At 43.9% G+C, this 21,763-nt stretch overlaps 1 protein-coding gene and 1 long non-coding RNA gene across 3 annotated transcripts in view; both read left to right on the top strand.

Moving 5' to 3' along the window:
• LOC121879855 overlaps positions 1-1,354 on the top strand; it is a 124,930-nt gene extending 123,576 nt beyond the window's left edge. The window contains exon 4 of the long non-coding RNA XR_006091448.1: positions 1,286-1,354. This is a non-coding gene — a long non-coding RNA (uncharacterized LOC121879855). The remainder of the gene's footprint in view (positions 1-1,285) is intronic.
• Positions 1,355-1,410: 56 nt separating this feature from the next.
• LOC121879853 overlaps positions 1,411-21,763 on the top strand; it is a 93,605-nt gene continuing 73,252 nt past the window's right edge. For both annotated transcript variants that reach the window (XM_042386639.1, XM_042386640.1), the window contains exons 1-4: positions 1,411-6,496; positions 6,892-7,071; positions 7,189-7,378; positions 16,161-16,336. In XM_042386639.1, the coding sequence (XP_042242573.1) occupies positions 1,426-6,496; positions 6,892-7,071; positions 7,189-7,378; positions 16,161-16,336 (5,617 nt within the window). In that variant the 5' untranslated portion in view covers positions 1,411-1,425. The remainder of the gene's footprint in view (positions 6,497-6,891; positions 7,072-7,188; positions 7,379-16,160; positions 16,337-21,763) is intronic.

The raw sequence follows: 21,763 nt of genomic DNA, 5'->3' as shown, positions 1-21,763 counted from the left end.
GAGGACTATGGTTTAACCCCTTTGAGGACTATGGTTTAACCCTTTGAGGACTATGGTTTAACCCTTGAGACTGCTGGTTTTAACCCTTACAGTTCTTGGTTTCTTCCGAGACTATGCGTTGTACTGAGACTATGGTTTAACCCTTGAGACTATGGTTTCTTCCTTTGAGACTATGGTTTAACTTCCTTGATGACTATGGTTTAACCTTTGGGATATGGTTTAACCCTTTGAGGACTATGGTTTAACCCTTTGAGGACTATGGTTTAACCCTTTGAGGACTATGGTTTAACCCTTTGAGGACTATGCTTTAACCCTTTGAGGACTATGGTTTAACCCTTCGAGGACAATAGCTTAACCCTTTGAGGACTATGCTTTAACCCTTTGAGGACTATGGTTTAACCCTTTGAGGACTATGGTTTAACCCTTTGAGGACTATGCTTTAACCCTTTGAGGACTATGGTTTAACCCTTTGGGGACTATGGTTTAACCCTTTGAGGACTATGGTTTAACCCTTTGAGGACTATGCGTTAACCCTTTGAGGACTATGGTTTAACCCTTTGAGGACTATGGTTTAACCCTTTGAGGACTATGGTTTAGCCTTTGGGGACTAGTTTAACCCCTATGGTTTAACCCTTTGAGGGTTTAACTAGGACTATGGTTTAACCCTTTGAGGACTATGGTTTAACCCTTTGAGGACTATGGTTTAACCCTTTGAGGACTATGGTTTAACCCCTTTGAGGACTATGGTTTAACCCTTTGAGGACTATGGTTTAACCCCTTTGAGGACTATGGTTTAACCCTTTGAGGACTATGGTTTAACCCCTTTGAGGACTATGGTTTAACCCCTTTGAGGACTATGGTTTAACCCTTTGAGGACTATGGTTTAACCCTTTGAGGACGATGGTTTATGTAATGTTAAATATTGACATTGTTTTAGTTTCTTGTGAAGTAATGTTGAATATTAACATTGGTCTCCCTGGAAATGTGAAGGTATTGCATTGGTGTTGATTTTATTGTGTTGTTTTGATTGTTGTTGTTGTTTTGATTATTGTGTTGTTTTGATTATTGTTGTTTTGATTATTGTGTTTTGATTATTGTTGTTGTTTTGATTATTGTTGTTGTTTTGATTATTGTTGTTTTGATTATTGTGTTTTGATTATTGTTGTTGTTTTGATTATTGTTGTTGTTTTGATTATTGTGTTGTTTTGATTATTGTTGTTTTGATTATTGTGTTGTGTAGTGTGCCTTACATGAGCGACATACTGATGGATGTTGTGTCTTTCAGAGCGCTATGATGGGTGGCGGGGAGTGAGGCGAGGCTCGGCTGTGTCCCTGCCCCGCCCCGCACCTCCCCCACCACCGCCCCTCCACCACCTCACCCCCTCCACACTCCTCCGCTGGGCGACCCTCTCCGCCGGGGCCGCCATGCCGGCCTCCAGTCGCGAGAAGAGCCCCAGGGTCTCCAATGTGTTCTCCAGCGACTCCAAGGTCTCCAAGAGCCATGGAGGAGAGCCAAAGGTGGAGGAGGCCGCCGGGCTGGTCGACGGGGCCTCCAACACTAAAAGCCCCAAGGCTAAGAAGACCAAGAGGGGTATACTGCCTACGTGTATCCGGTGGCATAAAAGTGCGAAGAAAAGTGAAAAGGAAAAAGAAAAGAACAAGAAAGATAAGAGCGAGGAGAGTAAGCCGTGTGACACTCCCCTCACAGTGTCCACAGACAGTGACAGTCAGCTACTGTCTCCCGCGTTAGAAACTCCCGAAGTGGTTACCAAAGACACAGCTGTTGTTGTGCTGCCTCATCCCAAAGAACTCAGTGACTGTGCCGATGTGATGAGTGAAGTTATGGACCAAGACAGTACCTCGATAGACACGAGTGAGGAGAGTGTCAGTGTGGACGATGGTGAAGGTCTCGGCTCGGTGGACTCGAACACTTACACTGCGCGTCCCATCAGCTATGAGTTACCGCTGTCGAAAACTCAATCTAACCAAAAATCGTTCCTTCATAACCGCTATGGCCCCAGCAGCAGTAGTCTCGGCTGCCTCCTTACTGACCCGCTGTCTGCGTCCTCCTCCGTCAGCAACGTATCGGCCATCCGCTCCTACACCCTACAGCCCTCTGGGGCTCCCATCCCCACCCTCCGTACGGCGCCCATGTCTACTCTACGTTCCCAAACTTATCAGCCCTCAGTGTCGCCCCTGAATGCTTTCCGTTACCATACCCTGGAGCCCTCCACGAGCACCTCACACGACCTCTCCCCGCAGGTCAAGGCCAGCACCCTCGACACGGTTCGGGCCAGGTTCCAGAACCATGTAAATAATCTGACATATGAGGGGATGGACTTTACCAGCGGTGACATAAGTCCCACTCCGGATCCCAGCCACATGAGTCTGGGAGGCAGGGGGTTTACCTCGCCCTTCTGCAGGTTCGCCTTAGCCGCCACAGACAGCGGTCAGGGCGGCGAGAAAGATAAAGACAAGAAACTAAATAGAAGTTTGTCTGCAGAGTCTAAGTGTGCAGCAAAACTTGGCGTAAAGAAGATGTTGCTTCACAGTCGTATCAAGGAGGATCCTGGGCGAGACGTGAGCCCAGAGAGGAAGACTGTAGTGTGCGGGGCTCGAGCTGGCACCACCACCAGAGTCGAGCCCGTGAGCAAGAACTTGGACTCTATCACGATAAACTCCAACAAGTACGTTAAAACGAAGCTGAACATCACGGTGGTGAAGACGCCCGAGGTCACCAGACGGGGCAGGTTGGGCTCCTTCAGGTTCACCCGCACAGGCATCAGGACGTCTGTTCGTGCGTCACAGAGGAAGAGAAGAGACATAGCTGTCCCTTCGTCATCCACATCCTCCTCATCATTCACAGTACCGTCTATGACTCTCACAGGTGTTCCCTTGACAGTAGACGGCAAACCTATCCCAGAGTATGCCAAAGTTAACAAAAGAAGAAATTCCAAAACAGACATTGTGGACGAGAAAGATTTCGTTGGCCGCGTGCTACCTGTCGCTTCACACCTCCACGAGTCGCCAGCTGAGAAGGCTCCTGTGGTGAAGAAGATCGAGGCGGCAGCGTACAAGGCCAGGAAGGATTCCGATCCTTCACTGAAAGTCAACCCCGTCAAGAGGTCAGAGAGCTTTAAGACGGGGTCACGGTTGGGCCGGAGGAGTAGCCTGACCTTCGCCTCAAGAGCCAAGATGATGGAGGGTGAGAGTTTTGTGAAGACTCAGGCCATCAAGCTGCGGAGGAAGGACTCTAAGAATGGCCGACTGGATATCAAGAATGCACGAAAAGCTGAGTACAGGTTAAGTTTCACCATCAAGAACAGAGTTGCAGTTCTGACCAACATGTATAACACCATTAGCTCACAGAACCAAGCAGGGAATCCCATCACGAAGTCTGACTTACCTTTCAGTCACGTCGCTGTTCACAAAACACGAGTTGTGTCGAGCCCTAGAGCGAGCACCACGTTCAACAGCAGACCCAAGACTGGAAGGGTTGATCCAGACAACAAGGAAAATAAAACAGAAGGCGCCCCTGTAATGAACGAGAAGAGTAAAAAAGAGGAAAAGAACAGGGAAGAACGAAGAGGAGACCTAACTGTGACCGGTGCCAGGAAGGTCAACAAGAAGTCGACCATCCCGAAAAATCGTGCAGCTTCCCTTGAAAAACTTGGTGACAACAAGACTGACGAAGAGAAGGTGTGTGAGAAGATAAAGACGGCTTTATCTTCTGGGAAGTTCAAGGGTGAAACTGACGACTCCGAAGATGACGTCGTCGACAAGGATGACGAGTCGACGGACGAGGAGAAGTACAGAAGTCGCCTGCCGTCCCCCACACCTTCCTGCGACATTAGATACAGCAGTTTAGAGGAAGCAATAAACGTAGACATTCCATGTGCATCTCTCTCAGCTCTCGGTGCTGTTGCTTCTATTTCTATGATACCAAAGACGACTAATCCCCTTGAGGAGCACCAGAGGAACAGTACAAACGGGACCTTGGTGAAGACTTCCGAGAACGACCAGCAGGTGTTACATTTACCTGAAAGACAAACCAGGGATCAAGTGTTACCTTTATCTGAACGACACGCCAAGTCCGACTCGATGGACTCTGGTATATCTACTGAAGGAGATCGACTCTCTGGGGCTGTGTCGCCCAGCTACCGCAGTACCTCTCTTACCACTTCTCCTGTGCCGGGTTATCGCTCCCCCACGCCCGAGGACTCCTCTCTAGAGACTATCATCTCAACTGATACTTGTCGGAGTGAAGATAGTGCCATAGCTCTCAAGACCCCGGAGAACAACAGCCTCGACCCGGAAACGAGTATAGAAGATCCCGAAGACAAAGACTTACAACAGGAAAAAGCTTTCAGTAGATCCTGCTTACTGGCTGAGGAGGAAGGTGCCGCTGACAACCTCGAGTCTGAGGAGAAGGGCATTGTGGACCTTTTAGAATCTGAAAGCAAAAGTAACGCTGATATACCAAAATCTGACACCAAAGTTAATGAGGCTGGAGACACTGCGGCGGCCAGTACTTCCCAGTGTGAGGACAATGCCGGTGCCGTCGAGCCAGAGGACAAAACAACTTCCGTTGAGGATGAACTTGATGAGACGACCATTGAGCCAGACTCCAGGTCTGTCAACAGCAGTGTGCTGGACGACACTCACTCAGAGGTCAGCTCGGTGTGCTCTGACGCAAAGTCCAAGAGGACCAGCAAGACTAACGAGATCCGTATATACACGGCCGTCAAGACAGCTGTCAAAAATACCGTTAAGAAAACCAAAGAGAAAGACGCAGAGAGAAAGGAAGAACGAGAGAGAGAGAGAAGAAACAGATCTCCGTCAGCTGATCGAGAGAAGTGGTACAGAAGAGGTCGGTCAAGAGAAAGAGGAAGAGATAAAAAGAAAGACGAAAAAGATCAAGGAGCTAACGAGGAGCAAAGGGGAACAGGAGAGGATGGTGATAAAGATGTTGATGACAAGATGGAGTCTCCCAAGAAAGACGGCAGAGAGAGGGAAGGAAGGACGTATGAGAGGTTTACCTTCAAGAAACTTCGTGAGAAGAGCCAAGAACGTCGACGAAACAAAGACAAAGCCAAAGAAGAGGAGAAGAAGAGAGAAGAGGAAAAGAAAACCTCTGGTGAAGAGTCGAAGAAGGATGGTAAAGGAAAGAGGAAAGAGGACAAGGAGGAAGGTACGTACGGAAAATGGAGTATACGGTCGAGGTCACGAAGTAGAGACAGAAAGAAGCACAAAGATAAACTGTTAGAACAACTCGCCCAGGAAGAGGCTGAAGCGGCGAAGGAGGCCGAGGAATTGGCGTCAGCAGAGGCCAAAGACTCACCCAATCCTCCTGACTCACCTCAGCCTGGCACGTCCGGCACCAGTCTCACTCTCCCCTACAACATGAGGGAGAAGTGTGCGAGTACAGTGTTTACTTTCGATACTGACAGCCTCTACGACAGACCCCAGACACCTACACAGTCCATGAAATCCATGACTTTACCTCCTCCGCCAAAGACTCCCATACCTTCGCCGCCTCTCTCCGCCACAACACCTATACCACCGCCTCCTAAGACTCCAATACCAGCTGTCCCCACAGAGTCACCATCAGATGCTGCTGCTGAGTTGAAGGACACGTCCAACATGTCGTCAATATCAGACAAATCTAATGGTGACAGTGATAGCAGCAACGAGACGGAAAATATCTACGAGAACCTTTATGCTCCTGATCTTGAGAAACTTCACCGTAACAGAGAGAAGCTGGAGGGTCGTGGCATCAAACCCAACTCTTCCTTCCTGTGGAGTGATGGCGGCCAGGCACCAACTTCTTCAGAAGTTTCAGATTATAAAGAAACTATTCAAGAAGAAGCTGAACCTGAACGCTCGCCATTTACCAGACTGATCGGTGTGAGGACGTACGGGAGGATGGACAGGTACGGGAAGATAACTCCCTCCGTCAAGAACAAGGAGGTGATGCCCGAGGGACACAACTATGCTGAGCTGCAGCAGGGAGCTGAGGACACCCAGACACTAGCCTATGATGACATTGGTGCTGTCAGCGCCATCAGCTATGATGACATAGGAGCTCCGTCCTCCTGTGGCTACGACGATATACGGCCGCCGTCTACGGTGGGGTATGACACCATCAGGACTCCTTCAGAAGGTTATGACCTGGTTAACCCTGCCCGTTCAGACTCGAGTCAGTACGATGACTGTGACGTAGGTCTGGTGACTGCGCGGTTTGCCCTGGTGAGGGAGGACCAGTTGGACTCCATCAGCTCCATGTACGACGAGATCTCTATGTACAACGCCTCCCAGAACTCTCACTCGTATGAGCCGGTGTATCCCCCCGGTGTGTCCCCACAGGGCCGCCCAGGAGTCAGCAGCATCGAGGAGGTGCCGGAGACTGAGGCCTCGACACCTGCAGTCGACGACACAGAAGACCTTGACTACGACCAGGATGGTCCTGACGACGCCTCCTCCTACTACAGTGAAGGTCGGTGTTGACGTCTGTCCTCTCGCTGTTTTATTATCAAGGGAAAGTTTGACAAGTAATATTATTGAGGAAGGCGTTTTTTTACTCACATTCCTAACTGTTAATATTCTATCCAATACTTTGTAGTGTACAGTAGAAAGTGACCATTTGTTCAGATTAGCGACTGTGGTAACATCTCCCTGGTTGGCATCATCTTAACCCTGGAAGTGCCTGGTCATTCACTGTTTCAGTGTTGTGTTGGGTAATTAGTGTATCAACATGTGTCTTGAAAGTTGTCTCCGATTAATTAGTTTATCTTACAGGTATATCAGGAGAATAGTGTATTAAAGCATGTTTATTAATACAATACCTTTAGTCACTAACTTTAACGAGTTCATCTTGTGATGGTTCTGCAGAAGGCTCTGAGGGAGGCGTCCATGAGGTGTTTTCCTATAAGCTGACCCGCATCGGTGGAGCCTTGGAGTCCACGCCCGTTGTGAACTCCTCCGCCACGCCCACCATGCACGTGCTTACCACGCCCACAACCCCTACCACGCCCAGCACCCCGGGGTCCTCCGTCCACACAAGGATATACGGTAAGAGACGCACTTGGTGATAACATTGTCCCCCACAGCATGAGTTTAGAATTATTATTTTGCGTACAGTGACACACGCGTGCAAACATGACCCGAGTCCTGTCTGTTATCTTGCAGGAGGCCTGATGGCGCCCCTGACGATGGCCAGCGGGGAGAGTATGGGGATGGCAGGGGAGAGCGCCCCCTCTCCCTCACTCTCCCCGACGGAGGGTAAGAGCGAGACCTCAGACGAGTGGATGGACGTGAGTGACACAGAGACAGACACCAGCACGGGCGACCCCATCACCATCACCACGCAGATCCCGCTGTGAGTATCAAGCCACGTCCACTATTGTAATGAGGTAGATCATACAGGTATAGTTGAGTGTATCGTCGGACCACCAGCTGAAGATATGCGTCTCCTTACACTGTTTACCCCAGCAAACTATCCGGTAAACAGAGGTAAACAATCAACAGTGTGTTAGATTAGACTCTCCAGAATACACAAATGAAAAAAAATCCCGTAAAGGAAATACTTACGTGAAATTATAAAGGCAAGTGTCACTGGATGGTTCAATGAAGCCTCACTGACAACTGTTTGAGCCACCCACAGTACATGTTGCCGATGATCTTGTCTGGTCGAACATAAAACGAGTGTATAAATATGATTCAAGGTTAGGTTAGATTAGGTTAGGTTAGGTTTAGGTTAGGTTAGATTACTGTAAGAACTAGTCACTGCATTTTGCTACCCGATACAGAAGGTGGGGGGGGGGAGAAAGATCAATACAACACCGAGGATGATTAATTTTCTCCGTATGATCAATTCCCGTTTGATGAGTGACTGTTTGTGGTGATTGTGAGTGAATGTAGGAATATATCTTTTTAAATGACGGAAGGAAAAATGAGGGGAGAGATCTTTGTATTGAGGAAGTCATTAGTGGTCATATTAACGAAAGGTTATTAGCACAGAAAAGTCATAAGTGATTGTGAGGGAGGATTTATTACTGAGGGGGAAGGTAGGAGAGAGAGGAGGAGGTATCGGAAGAGGTAGAGGTTCGCTGGTTTTAATGCAGGTTGAGGGAAAGTGTGGAAGCGTTAGAGGTTAGGTTGGGTTAGGTTAGATTGTTTGGTTAGGTTATGTTATCTTAAGTTAGGTTTGGTTACGGTTATAGTAGGTTTCGTTAGGTTAGGTTAGGCCAGGTTGGGTTGGGTTAAGAATTGGTTAGGTTAGATTAGATGCGAGTTTCATCTTGTGCCTGTCACCACTGCGTCTACGAGTTCAATCCCAAGAGTCAGATATGAGAAGAGTATCATCCAGTGTAACCCTCGCCAATTACACCCTAAACATCGTAGGTTATTTCCGGGTACTGCTCCAGCTTCCTCTTGTAATAACACTGGACAATGAACGTCAGAACAGAGTAACAAAGAACAGACACCCCCACCCCGTGCGAACGACCATTAAGGTGATAATTAATTAATGAAATGATAAATAGGGCAAACTTTCCTCTTAGTCACACCCCCTTACCCGCAGCACTCTCCTCACCCCAACACTCACCCCAACAAACACCCCTCACCCCTCCCACACCCTCACCCTTAGACCCCCAGATATTCTCTTTATTTCAATCTTACGTAAAAGAGAGAGAGAGAGAGAGAGAGAGAGAGAGAATTTGGCCCCGTAAACCAGAGTAAACTTACTGTATATCGGAGCAATGTTTTGATAGTAATTATGCTTACTACAGGGTGAGGATGACTGTGGATGGCCTGTATAAGTCTCCACACTTTAGCTCTCAACACATGCTTTTAAAGTGAAATATAAAGGTGTGATTTATCGTATATGACAATTGTGTTTTTATATATGATTTTTTGTTTATATTTTCTAGAGGTTTATTTATATTTACCAACACTCACCCATCCGTTATTAAAAACAGTTGATAATATATACGAGGTGAGGTGGGTGATAGGAGGGGGCAGGAGGTGAGGGCAGGAGGTGAGGGTGAGAGGGGCAGGAGGTGAGGGTGAGAGGGGCAGGAGGTGAGGGTGTGGGGGCAGGAGATGAGGGTGAGGAGGGGCAGGAGGTGAGGGGTGAGAGGGGCAGGAGGAGGTGTGAGGGTTAGGGGGCAGGAGGTGAGGGCAGAGGGGCAGGAGGTGAGGGTGAGAGGGGCAGGAGGTAAGGATATCGGATGAGAAGAAGCGAAAGAGTGTGAGGAAGGCATATTTGAGACGGGAACTCGTGAATAAATTAGTTTCTCCTGAGTGCCGGTTCCGTCGTGTGAGTGGATGGGTAAGCACAGCTGCGGGAGGTGTGTGTGGACTAATGTAAACACAGCGCCTCATGTACTCAGGCTCTCACCACTAAGTGTTTATTAATCTTGTTTTTTTTTTTTTTTTAACACTCAATTGAAAACTTGCACACACAGACAGAGAGAGAAATAGATGGATAGATGGATATACTGTGCATAGATAGATAGATAGATAGAAAGAGGGAGGAAGAGAGAGATAAAGGGTGGAATAGATAGATCAAGAGAGAGAGAGAGAGAGAGCAGTAAACATGTGTCATCACCATACATATAACACAGTGACACATACACCCCCCCCCTTCCCCCCTCTAGTATAATCAACATCAGAGTTTACGGAAATGGCGTTTGGATCAGTCACATCCCACTGGTTGAAGTAATGGTCAGGTTTACAGAGGAAGGACGTGCCGCTGGGGTGCTGGAGAGAAAGGTGTACAGAGTGTGGCCGGGTCAGCTGGATGAGTCGGCTTGGGTAGGGGAGGAAGTTGGTAATTCCAGGTTAGGGTCTTGATTATCCGGCTTTTTTTTTGTAATCTGGTCTCGTGTGTATTTCGGCATTGTTCACTTTCATCTCGTGGTGGTTGTGCCCTTCTCTCCAGTGTTAAAATAATAACATTTGTTTACTTAGAAGTTAAATAAGCGTTTAGTAGAGTATCCCATCAATATCCATGGATGACCACTTATTTTGTTTTGATTTTATACTGTGGCAAATGCTACACTTGATCTTGATGCTTACACTTATAAATAACACGAGAGTAAAATGCCATTACACACATATCGAGTAAAGTAGAGTTGCTAAGTCAGTGTAAATAACTTATAAACACAATTACCAACACACTATTGTCGCGGACTGATTCATAGAAAACCAGATTGTAACTCGTGATAGAAAACGAATCTCCATCGCGCTTGTTCTTGGGGTAACTTAAGTAATATGGAATTTGACTTTACAACAAAAACAAGGACTTTCATTTACTTTATTTGATCATCTTTAACACCCGTCAGCTTATTTGTCAGTCTGGCGGTCGATCATTTGTTTGTTACGTACTGTTAAGTTAGTTTTCATTGTGTGTATTGTTTAGATATATCTGAATACATATGTAAAAAAGTATTAATGTTTGTGTATATACGTATGAAAGTGTGTGTGTGGAATCTCTTCTGTTATAAGGAATTACCTCAAGTCAAGTAACAGTTAACAGGTCCGACAAATAAAATACCCTCAAACATCAATATATTCAACACATATCGGGATAGTATACAAAATACATAAACGGTGAACTATGTAAACAGTTTACTCTTGGCGGGACTACACAGTTTCCAGGAATTTTACCATCTCGTGGCATCTTAAGTCATCAAATCCATACTTCCCTCAGTCTGGAATTTACCACAATTTGAAATGGCTTCAGTGTGTTCGGATGATGAGGATGGAACAGGTGGAATCCAGACTGAAAATTTCTATCACCTGAATATTATCACCCCTAGTTTATTTTACATGATGATTAAACACTCTAACTCTACCTGGGGAATGGATTAGGTTAGCGTTTAGGGTGACTAATCTTCAGGTGATGCGTAAATGTATACTGTGGCTTAAATCTGGTCAAGACAGTCTTCTTTACGCTGCAGAGGACTGAACACTTGCTCGAGCGATGGTCACGACTTCCCTGCTTCAAGTAATGCCAGCAGATATATCTAGACAGCCGAGGTATAGTGTATATAATGTATCTGCCTCCCTGCTGCGCCCTTGACTACAACACACTGCAAGCTTTCCTATCGACCACTGTCACGTACTGCTGTTGTCTTAAAGTGTGGCAGTCAGCGTACAAGAACGAACCCTCGCGCTTTCCACATTTCTACTTAAACGCGACTCATCCAAGAACAGAAAAATAGAAAAAAAAAACGAATGATAGATGGACCAGTTTTGTTTATTTTTTGTTGCTTTGAAAATATTATGTTTAGGTCAGTGTGTCAGGTGTATGTGGCAACAGGTCTTCAGATTTCGTCACCTTTTGTCACAAGATGATTAAGGTTGACATTTGCTCACATTTAGATTAATTGTAAACCCATTTGAGTTTTTCAGTGTGTGTGTGTGTGTGTGTGTGTGTGTGTGAGTGAGATAATGGCTATGCGTAATATTACCTTTTGTTATACGCCGCTACCAACGTGCATCACTCGCCCACACTAATACGGATAGATTAGGCTTCACAGGTGTTCAGTTCAGTGACTCATGTGGTGCGCTGAGACAGAGAACTGGACTAGGTTACTGTAGCGGAAATGGCTCTTAATAGTTGAAGGTTATTTTGATATATTCTGAGAGACATGAAAGTAAACCGGTAGAAGAAGCCTAGGCATTAAATGTTTTGTCGTGTGCTTACCATTCTGTAAACTGATTGATACAGTCTATTTAGTATTAATATTTCATTGCATCACGTATTCAACCATAGAAGATACATATTATAGAAGAAAAGAATAATATTTATCTGTGGTTTTCAATAACTTAAGGAAATCACGTGTTGTGTTGAGAGCTACGCAAGAATCAGTAACGATAGCCAAGAAGAGAGACATTCGGACGGGGTGGAATGAGTCACCAAGAGTAGGAGGCGCGGGAGGGTTTGTTCATCGCCACCCAGTCACCCACAGTGTACTCGCTACCACACTGTCTACCACACAGTGCTCCTCTCAATCTCTTATTTACGTACTCAAGTGACTAACCTAACCTAGCAACAAGGAAAGTGGAACTACCTAGTACCTACCATCACAGTTGATATTGACTCTAGGAAATTCAACAAGTCGATACATTTTGATACTGTATTGATGAACTGATAGATATCATTCAAGTAACTGACATTGTAAAAGATAAAGACTGAATTGTTATAAAGACTATTTAGTGGTATATATCTTATCAGTTTTAAAGTGTGTGCCAGTGACGGTTAGCAAAGGACTTTAAACTTAACCAGCCGTTATAAGTGCCCTCGTGTCTCTCTGTAGTTTGCTGTTTATATTGTGAGTGTGTACTAATGCTATGGCAGTCATCCCTACCTCTCATAGTGCTAATAAACTTAAACGAAAAATCATGGCTTCTAGAGTGGAATCTTTTATTAAGTGGTAAGTAAGAGGTATTATGAAAGCTTTTGGTATGGGAGTAAGTGGGGGTGAGCTGGTAGAATTGCGACACACGGGACAGTAATATTGTAATGTCACAAGTCGGGTACATAACGGTTGTACTGTATTGCCTTTGTGTAATGTGTGAGGCTTTTCCTGTAGATATAAGAATTATTTATTACCATACATAAGAATGGTCATAGATAAGCTGTCAGGAGAATTGATTAAAAATTTTCGGAATCTGTGACCAGCATGGCTTAAGCAGGTCCTGGCTGACATGAGTAAAGTAGTTTGTTTTTATGGCCAGTGTAACACAAGTAAAGAGCTTCACTGTTTGTACTTGGTTTGTTTACTCACAACGATCAGACCTAGAGGTGATATATTTTCGGAGCGGAGAGGTCAAGGTCAGGTCACAGTTTGTTAGGGGTCAACAGGTCAAAGCTCAAGGTCATCCAGCGTGAATTGAATCCTCCCCTAAAAAAAGAATCTGAATTCCATTTAAATGTTGATGCCAAGTGATTTTGTTCTTCATATAAGTTTATTAAGTAAATTGGACATGTCTCACATTATTTAAATATTAATAAAGAATAACAGCATTTTGTAATAAGAAATACAAACACTTTATATAACCCTGGTTTAGGCTTTTATACAGGTGAAGTGTTCATTCCCACGTCACTGTATCAATACCTTGTGTACATGGGCGCCAGAGTGAGTCGCCATGATGTAACAGTAACGGTATGCCCTCATTTCAACAGGGAAACATTACCTCCTGTACTCCACCGAGGGCTTATATATATATATCATGTATGCTATATTAGAAAAGATCTGGCATGATATCAAACAACACGCCATAAGCTTGCATAAAATATCATGTAGCGACCAGCTGTTCAATCATCTGATAAACCGGTCGGAAAAGTGGCCAGCAAAAAGACTTTATTTTCGCTGGGGATTTATTTTAATGGCAAATAATATAATTTAATTGTTGATAAACATTATATACTTAAACGTAGCTAAAATTGAACTTTGAAATGTTGAATGTAATAAGTGCATAGGGTAGGTATTCTACTACGTCTCTTGACCATAATAATTCGTATCCATTATCACCAAAGCTCCACATTTTAATTTGTTTAATGTGTTTTATAGATTATTAGGTAATTTGTGCGAGTATAATAATTATTGTGTTGCTTTCTCAAACAGATGGGATCACTTGAAAGGTTAGAGCTCCACCAACTTATTACACTTGATGATTTAAAAACTAACGCCACTTCTAGGGTAGGTTAGCGTTAGGTCGGGTTAGTTTAGGTTATGTTAGCGTTAGGTTAGGTTAAGTTAGGCTAGCGTTAGGGTGGTTAATTTTAAGGTTAAATAAGCTGGAGTGGGACAAACCTTCACGTGATCTAACTGTACAATAGAAAATTAGACGATACATTTTGACACAACCGCTTCGTAACTCACATTGATCACGATAGAGGAAAGATTACGACAGGTGAAGAAAAAAAAGATTATAAGACTTTTATTGTGACTGATGAATGATTTGATTGAAAAAACAAGTCGTGTTTCCCCAGACTGGAGGCGGCGGTGTAGCTAGCCTATTATTACAGAGGAGTCATATATACCATCGATCATATATACAATTTATATTAACGAACATTAAATAGTGATAAATTTGGCTCCCACTAATACAAACACTCTGGATATATATAAATTAAGTTTATATACATACGAATATATATGTGAGACTGCAGAATTTATCGTTTATTTAAATTTCGTGGATTTTTTCGAGATGATGTTAGACATTTTGTGAACAATAGAAGGAAGTTTCGGACGAGGTAAGTTGAGGTGCTTGTGGTAAGAGACAATCGGAAGTCTTTGTTCTATCAGTTGTGATCTTTGGATATTTTTTTTGTTTTAGAGAAGGGAATTTATGAAGTATTTCCTTTATTACACACACACACACACACACACACACACACACACACACACACACACACACACACACACACTTAACCACTCTCTCCTTCCTTCCCTCCCCCTCTCTCCTCCCCCTACTTACCTCAGTATCACCCCCCCCCGTCAGCCACATCCACTTACCCACTTACCCTTATCATCTCCCTCCCTTATCCTACCCTCACCCCTGATAACTTCCTCCTTATCTCCCTCTTCCTTCTTTCTTTCCTCCTGTTCTCCCTCTACTCTCCTTCCTTTTCCTCCTTCTCCACCTCTTCTTTCTTTCCTCCTTCTCCATCTCCCGCTTTTCTTCTCTCCGCCTCCTCTTCTTCCCCTTTCCTCCCTCCTCAACCTCCCCTTCTTCCCTCCTCCCTAATCAACCTCCTCCTCCTCCTCTTCTTCCCCTTTCCTCCCTCTTCCTCCTCATCCCCCTCTTCTTTTACCCCTCCTCTTCCCCCCCTCATCCCCCTACAGCAAGAAGAGGAAGAGGGGGGGGGGGTGTGAGGAAGGCACTCTAGACCTGTGTTCATCCTCACTTTCCTTTGACCACCAGACGTGTCACTCAGTGCTTTCACGAGCCGAGGAGTGAAAGTTTGTTATATGGTTTTGTTTATAGGAGGAATTGGGTGTTGTTATTTTTTATTTACGTTTATTTTGTGTTGGTGTATGTTTGTGTGGTGTTTGTTTATATACAGGTATGTGTATAATGTATGTATGTATGTGTGTATATATGTAGGTAAGAGTGTGTGTGTGTATCATGGTAGCATCCCTAAACTAGAATACAGTCATACACGAGATAATCCCCCCTGATGAACAACTCTTTCCTTAAGTTATAATAAAAGTAATTGTTTTGTTTATTCATGACCCAAATTCATCCCAGCTAGTTCAGTATTATGTAACTATATATAAATTCTGTATATTTACTTTGTCATTATTTACAAGTTTATTTTAGTTTCTTTTGATGTTTATTGATTTATTTTGTTGTTCCAGTTTATGAGTTATTTATATATATTTAATAAACTTCAGGTATTTTTCTTCACTGTTTTGGTAATTGATCTTTCCCCAGAATTCACTTGGTTAGGTTAGGGTAGGTTAGGTTAAGGTTAGGGTTAGGTTAGGTTAGGTTAGGTTAAGGTTAGGTTAGGTTAAGGTTAGGTTAGGTTAGGTTAGGTTAGGGTTAGGTTAGGTTAGGTTAGGGTTAGGGTATTTTCGCTGGCAAGGTCATTAGATATTGTTGAGAAATGTCTTCCTTCAGCAGACAGCCTCCTCCTCCTCCCTTCAGCAGACAGCCTCCTCCTCCTCCTCCTCCCTGCGTGAAGTCTCGATTGGAAGTTCTTAAGGTTTTTCTAAATTTCGTTGTTTTATTGTGTTTAGTTGACTGTGAGTGTCATCCCCAAGTGGTTGTGCTGGTGTTTGTCTCTGTTTTAACCTTTTATTACAGTGTTAAAGGAGTGTTATAGTTTTGTCCTTTATGACAGCGTGAAGGTCAGTGGGGGAAGGAGGGAAGTTGGTGGGTCAAGAGACTCAACCCACTTTGCTCACGTCTGTTGTTTCTTAATTACTGTACACACACAGGTATCTTCACTTTCTCGCCTGGTTGAGTACTTCTGTTTTATGCTGAAATACGTGATCAGTTTTCTCCCCCAGGCCCCCTCCTCCTTCAGCCCCTCCTCCACCCGCTCCTGGACGTGTGTGTGTGTGTGGCCACCACAAGTCTAACTCGACGCTCCTGCAGTGCACGTGTCACCAGCACCTCCTTTGTTTCTCACACAGGGTCCGCATGCGTCAGCGGTCTAAGCGTTGGCGCCCTCGAAACTGGCGACGGTCGTGGAGTCAGGGCGTGAGGGATGTGGCCGCTCATACCCACACCCACGCCCACACCATCAGCCACACGCATGGATCCATTCCGGCCGCCCGCGAGGATGAAATTGAGTACTGCTGGCGTGAGGGTGAGTACTGAGTCATGTTACGTCGCCCGGGGCTCAAGGGACACAGTTGTTTACATCCACTATAATGTATTAAACACTATATGGCTCTTTAAGAATAAGGAAAATCAATGAGTTATCAAGACCTGTACTTCCCAGCCTTCGTCAGGTTCTCCAGACAAGTGACTGATGAGATTGCAGGTCTTGGGTAAGTCACTTGAGTCATGGTGGACGGCGAGCCTTACTGGCAGTGGTCAGACTTATGAGATTTTTTCCATATTTTGATGTTATGAAATTCGGTCGTTTAGATGACAACAGTAAAAGAGAAAATGTTTGGTTTCAAGTGTGGGTGATACTTGTACAGTGTTGAGCCCCGAGGCAGTGTTTGTGGTGGAGGAGCAAGGTTGTCGGGGCGGGCTTAGCATGGAAGCCCGTGGCAGGGCCTGGGGCTGAGGCTCACGGCCCCGCCAGCCCTAAGGCCACACTCACACCAGGGAAAGCAGAACACTTGACCACGCCTCCTAAATAAAATAAAAATTACCCAGACTCTACAACTTTCTTTTTTGTTGACTGCAGTGGATATGATGAAGCTCAGAGCAGTGTTGTAGACTGATGCACCAGAAACGAGTCGAATCACTTTCTCGCCTCTGATATTTCCTGCAGGACGTGTACCAGGCCGCCTCTCACGGTGATGCAGTGAAAGTCGAGCTATAGAGGTTTACTGATAAGAGATGTCTGATTATAAACTGAGACTTCTAATGTTCACTGCTAATAAGACAATAACAGCGAGAGGCATCCATTAGGCACCATTTAGGAAGCGTGGTATAGTGTTGCTTGTGGCTTATGTGTTTTAAAGGTGCTTAACATGGTGGCGGTGTTCACTTACAGGGGACGTACACTCATCAAAACTCTGAAGTCATCTGTGTTGCAGGTAAGTGTTGAAGTTTTTGTGTTGGAGCAGCCTTGTGCACCACAGCGAGGGACCTAAAGGTAAGTTACCCTTGCAGGATACTGATAATGAGCCGGGAATCACACGGCATGAAGACCAATGTACTCCAAGTCATCCTCTGTGATATCTACATCTTCCCGCCGCTGGGGGATTTTGACTTTACAGTGACTGCATTGACATCGGCAACTTTTCTCTCGTTTACTTGTCCGGCGACTTTTTCATCATAGTCTGGCGCGAAAACACAGGCATTACTGAGTTTCTGTCGACATGCATAGGAGTGAAGTGCTGCGTCTAGTGTTTGGTAACGACGTGCTTGGAAACAATGGTGGCGTCTTATTGTGTCAGTGTGGGGGGGACAGGGAAGGTGCTGATGTAGAGTTGGTCATCAGTTGGTGAGGGTGTTGTGTCGCCTGCCTGGCCTTCACTCCTACTGTCCACCAACTGATGAGAATTGTGTTTATATTGAGCTTCTTCCTCTGCTTTACGTCTCTGCAACATTATTGACCCATTTTCATGATTTTATAGAGTATTTGCAATCACTGGTAACGTATAAGTCAAATTTCCTGTTTTAAAAATCTATTCTTAGTATATTTGAGTTGGGGTAAACCTTTGATATATGTATTTACATATACATCTACATATACACGATAATTGCGTAAATATCTGTAGATCTCGCCAGGTGTAAGTAACTTTGAACACCCTGTACACGTATCGTAAAATGTGAATTCAATAACCTTGGCTTTATTGTTAGGTTTTGAAGATTTGTTTGTCCCCAGCCTTGTGTAATGGTGGAAAGTCGTGTGCCGTTTGATTTAGTTACGTGTGTAGATCTGCTGTGAAAAAACTAAAATTAGTAAGTTTTAATTCTTGACGTGGATGTGGGCTCATTCTTGACGTGGGTGTAGGCTATTCTCGAAGTAGGAAACAACTAAAAACCTCTAGAATAACCGGTTTGTGTGAGTAAAAAAAAAACAAATTTTCACAAACCTGTAACTGGTGAAGTCTGCCCTAAAAAACTCAACTCAGCGTAATTCATAGAAAACTTAAATCTAAACTTAGAGTTAAGGGGTGACTATACTATCTTGAACCTTCGTCGCCCATGGCTTATTACACGTTGTTTACTGTGGGGAAAGTTCGTTTCTGTCTTGGAATTTGTTAGAATATTTTGTGTAAATAACCCTTGAGTTGTGGATACTGAATCAAAGTAAAAACAAAACAAAAACATAAATAACATTCAAGTTCTCGAAAAAATTTAGTGGTTTTGTTTTCACTTAAGGATGATTTAAGAATTTGTTGAAAGTTACGACGTTGAAGTTTTTACGATCGAGATTGTTAGCTGACAGATGACGGAGGAACTAGCCAGGTCTTACGCCGTTGCTGTTTTAAAATTTCATGTTTACTGTTCCATCGTTGCTGTGTTAATATTCTTTATTTATAATTAACCTCCGAAAGAAAGACATTGATATATTTAATCTTGATGAGTTTGCCGTTAATAGAGCCACAGTGTCACTACAGAAGGTAAAATAAATACTTGAATTAATATCAAAAAGGTTTATGGGTACTTAAATTCACTCCTATTTAGGCCTATGCTTAACCAAAACAACATAGACAAAAAAAATGATTGTGTTTGCTGAAATAAATACATTCCTTGTTCTTGTGTTTGTATTAAGAGCTTCCCTAAACAGTAAAAAAAAAACGAAGAAAAGTTATATTGGTCTTAATTTGCATATGAAGACCGGAAATTAAGAAACCAGCGGCACCATTAGAGGCTCTCAAGTGTTAGTCCTTTGATGACGATGAATGAGTCTATTGATAAAGATAACTTGACCTCGACCATGATAATTATATCCCTTTAACTACGATAGCTGCATCCATTTAAGCACGATAACTACTCCCCCTTAACTACGATAGCTACACCACTTTACGATACCTGCACTCCTCACGGTAACTACACCTCCTTAACCACGATAACTTGTACCCCTTACGGTAACCTTGTCGATATCAAATCCCACCACCGTTGCTAAAACTCTTAAGGCTTTCTCTCTCCCATTAAGAAAACAAACAACAAAATGAATAGAAAGTTCACTTGTGTTTTTACCTCGCTATTAAAATTGCCAGAAGGAGTGAGTGAGTGAGTTGTTTGGGATGGAGTCAGGACTTCAGAACCCCCAGGTGGTAAAAAAAATACTCACACGTACTGAATGACAACTACACCTCCTGAGCCTTCTCCTGAGCCGCCGTCGCCTCCTTCTGCCTTAAGCATATAGTCGTGTCGAGGCATAGAAAAGGAGAGAGAAAAAAAATTACAAAGAGAAAGTTGTAAAGAATGTAAAGTGAGAACCATTAGGGGTTTATTACATAGGTGTGAAATGCATTGTAATGACAGGTGTGTGGTGATGTTTGACAGGTGTGTGGTGATGTTTGACAGGTGTGTGGTGATGTTTGACAGGTGTGTGGTGATGTTTGATAGCTGTGTGGTGATGTTTGACAGGTGTGTGGTGGTGTTTGACAGGTGTGTGGTGATGTTTGACAGGTGTGTGGTGTTGTTTGACAGGTGTGTGGTGATGCTTGACAGGTGTGTGGTGTTGTTTGACAGGTGTGTGGTGATGTTTGATAGGTGTGTGGTGTTGTTTGATAGGTGTGTGGAGATGTTTGACAGGTGTGTGGTGTTTGACAGGTGTGTGGTGATGTTTGACAAGTGTTCATTTACTACGCAGATTCGATTTACACTTGAAATTGACAGGTATGTAGATATTTGACAGGCGTTTCTGCTACGATAAAGGTTTCCGTTTACTAGACAGGTGGTATTTGTATTGAATTGACAGGTGTGCATTGATGTTGGACAGGTGTTTCTTATACATGATGCGAAAAGGGCATCTGTCTACTACACCAGTTTGAGTTTAATTAAATTTATAGGTCTTGCTGTGTGATTTCTGCCTCTGTTTGTACGTTAATAGATGTTGTTTCAGCTGTATGAGTTGAGGGGGTGAGTGACCTGAGTAACCATGTGAGTGAGTGACCGAATGTATAAGTCAATCTGTGAGTGAGTAACAGTGTAAGTGAATAACAGAATGAGTGAGTGAATAGGTGAGTGAGTAACATTATGAGTAGATGAGTAACAGTATAAGTGACTGTTATGAATGAGTGACCGTATGAACGAGCGGAAGATAGTGAATCACCACCCACGTGTATACCCCACAGGAAGACGGAGACGTAAATCAAGAGTATGAAAGGAAGGTTCCACTTAGACCTCAGGATCAGCCAGTCGAGTGGAAGATACTGGAAGGAGTTTAGTTGTTTCTGTGAGAGATTATTGATGATGGAGGCAATGAATAGGAGATGGAAGGGAGAAATGATTAGAATACAGGTAATACATAGGAGATACAGGTGATACATAGGAAATACAGGTGTTACATAGGGAATACGGGTGTTATATAGGAAATACGGGTGTTACATAGGGAATACGGGTGTTATATAGGAAATACGGGTGTTACATAGGAGATACGGGTGTTACATAGGAGATACGGGTGTTACATAGGAAATACAGGTGATACATAAGAAATACAGGTGTTACATAGGGAATACGGGTGTTACATAGGAAATACGGGTGTTACATAGGGAATACAGGTGTTATATAGGAAATACGGGTGTTACATAGGAAATACAGGTGATACATAGGAAATACAGGTGTTACATAGGGAATACAGGTGTTACATAAGAAATACAGGTGTTACATAGGGAATACGGGTGTTACATAGGAAATACGGGTGTTACATAGGGAATACAGGTGTTATATAGGAAATACGGGTGTTACATAGGAAATACAGGTGATACATAGGAAATACAGGTGATACATAGGAAATACAGGTGTTACATAGGGAATACAGGTGATACATAAGAAATACAGGTGTTACATAGGAGATACGGGTGTTACATAGGAAATACGGGTGTTACATAGGGAATACAGGTGTTATATAGGAAATACGGGTGTTACATAAGAAATACATGTGTTACATAGGAGATACGGGTGTTACATAAGTCACTTAATATAGGTTTAAGTTTACGTGTGGATGAATATATAGTGAGCACTGGTTTAAGATTTCGACTCTTTGGTTTTAATGAGTTTTATTAATTTATTTTCGTTTTAGGTTTATTTGTATTGACTTTAAATAATAATGACGTTTAATTGTGTTTTAGTGTAACTGTCGTGAAGGGGGGTGAGTGGTGTTGACTTAAGAGCGAGTGGTGTTGCTTTATGAGCGAGTGGTGTTGACTCATGAGTGAGTGGTGTTGACATATGAGTGAGTGGTGTTGACTTATGAGTGAGTGGTGTTGACTTATGAGTGAGTGTTGGGGTGTACAGGTGGTTGTATTTCTTGCTTGCCGCGGTGTGCCCCAGACAGCCGGGAGAAAGCTGTGATGCGTAACGTTAGCGGGAACCCCACTAGCCAGCCAGCCACCACTACCAGCAGCCACTATCAACCACACCACAACTACCACCA

This window comes from Homarus americanus, unplaced genomic scaffold, assembly GCF_018991925.1.
Source record: "Homarus americanus isolate GMGI-L3 unplaced genomic scaffold, GMGI_Hamer_2.0 scaffold15139, whole genome shotgun sequence".
Taxonomy (NCBI): Eukaryota; Metazoa; Arthropoda; class Malacostraca; order Decapoda; family Nephropidae; genus Homarus; species Homarus americanus.
Note: the sequence above shows the minus strand (reverse complement) of the source record. Positions and strands in the feature narration are given on the sequence as shown.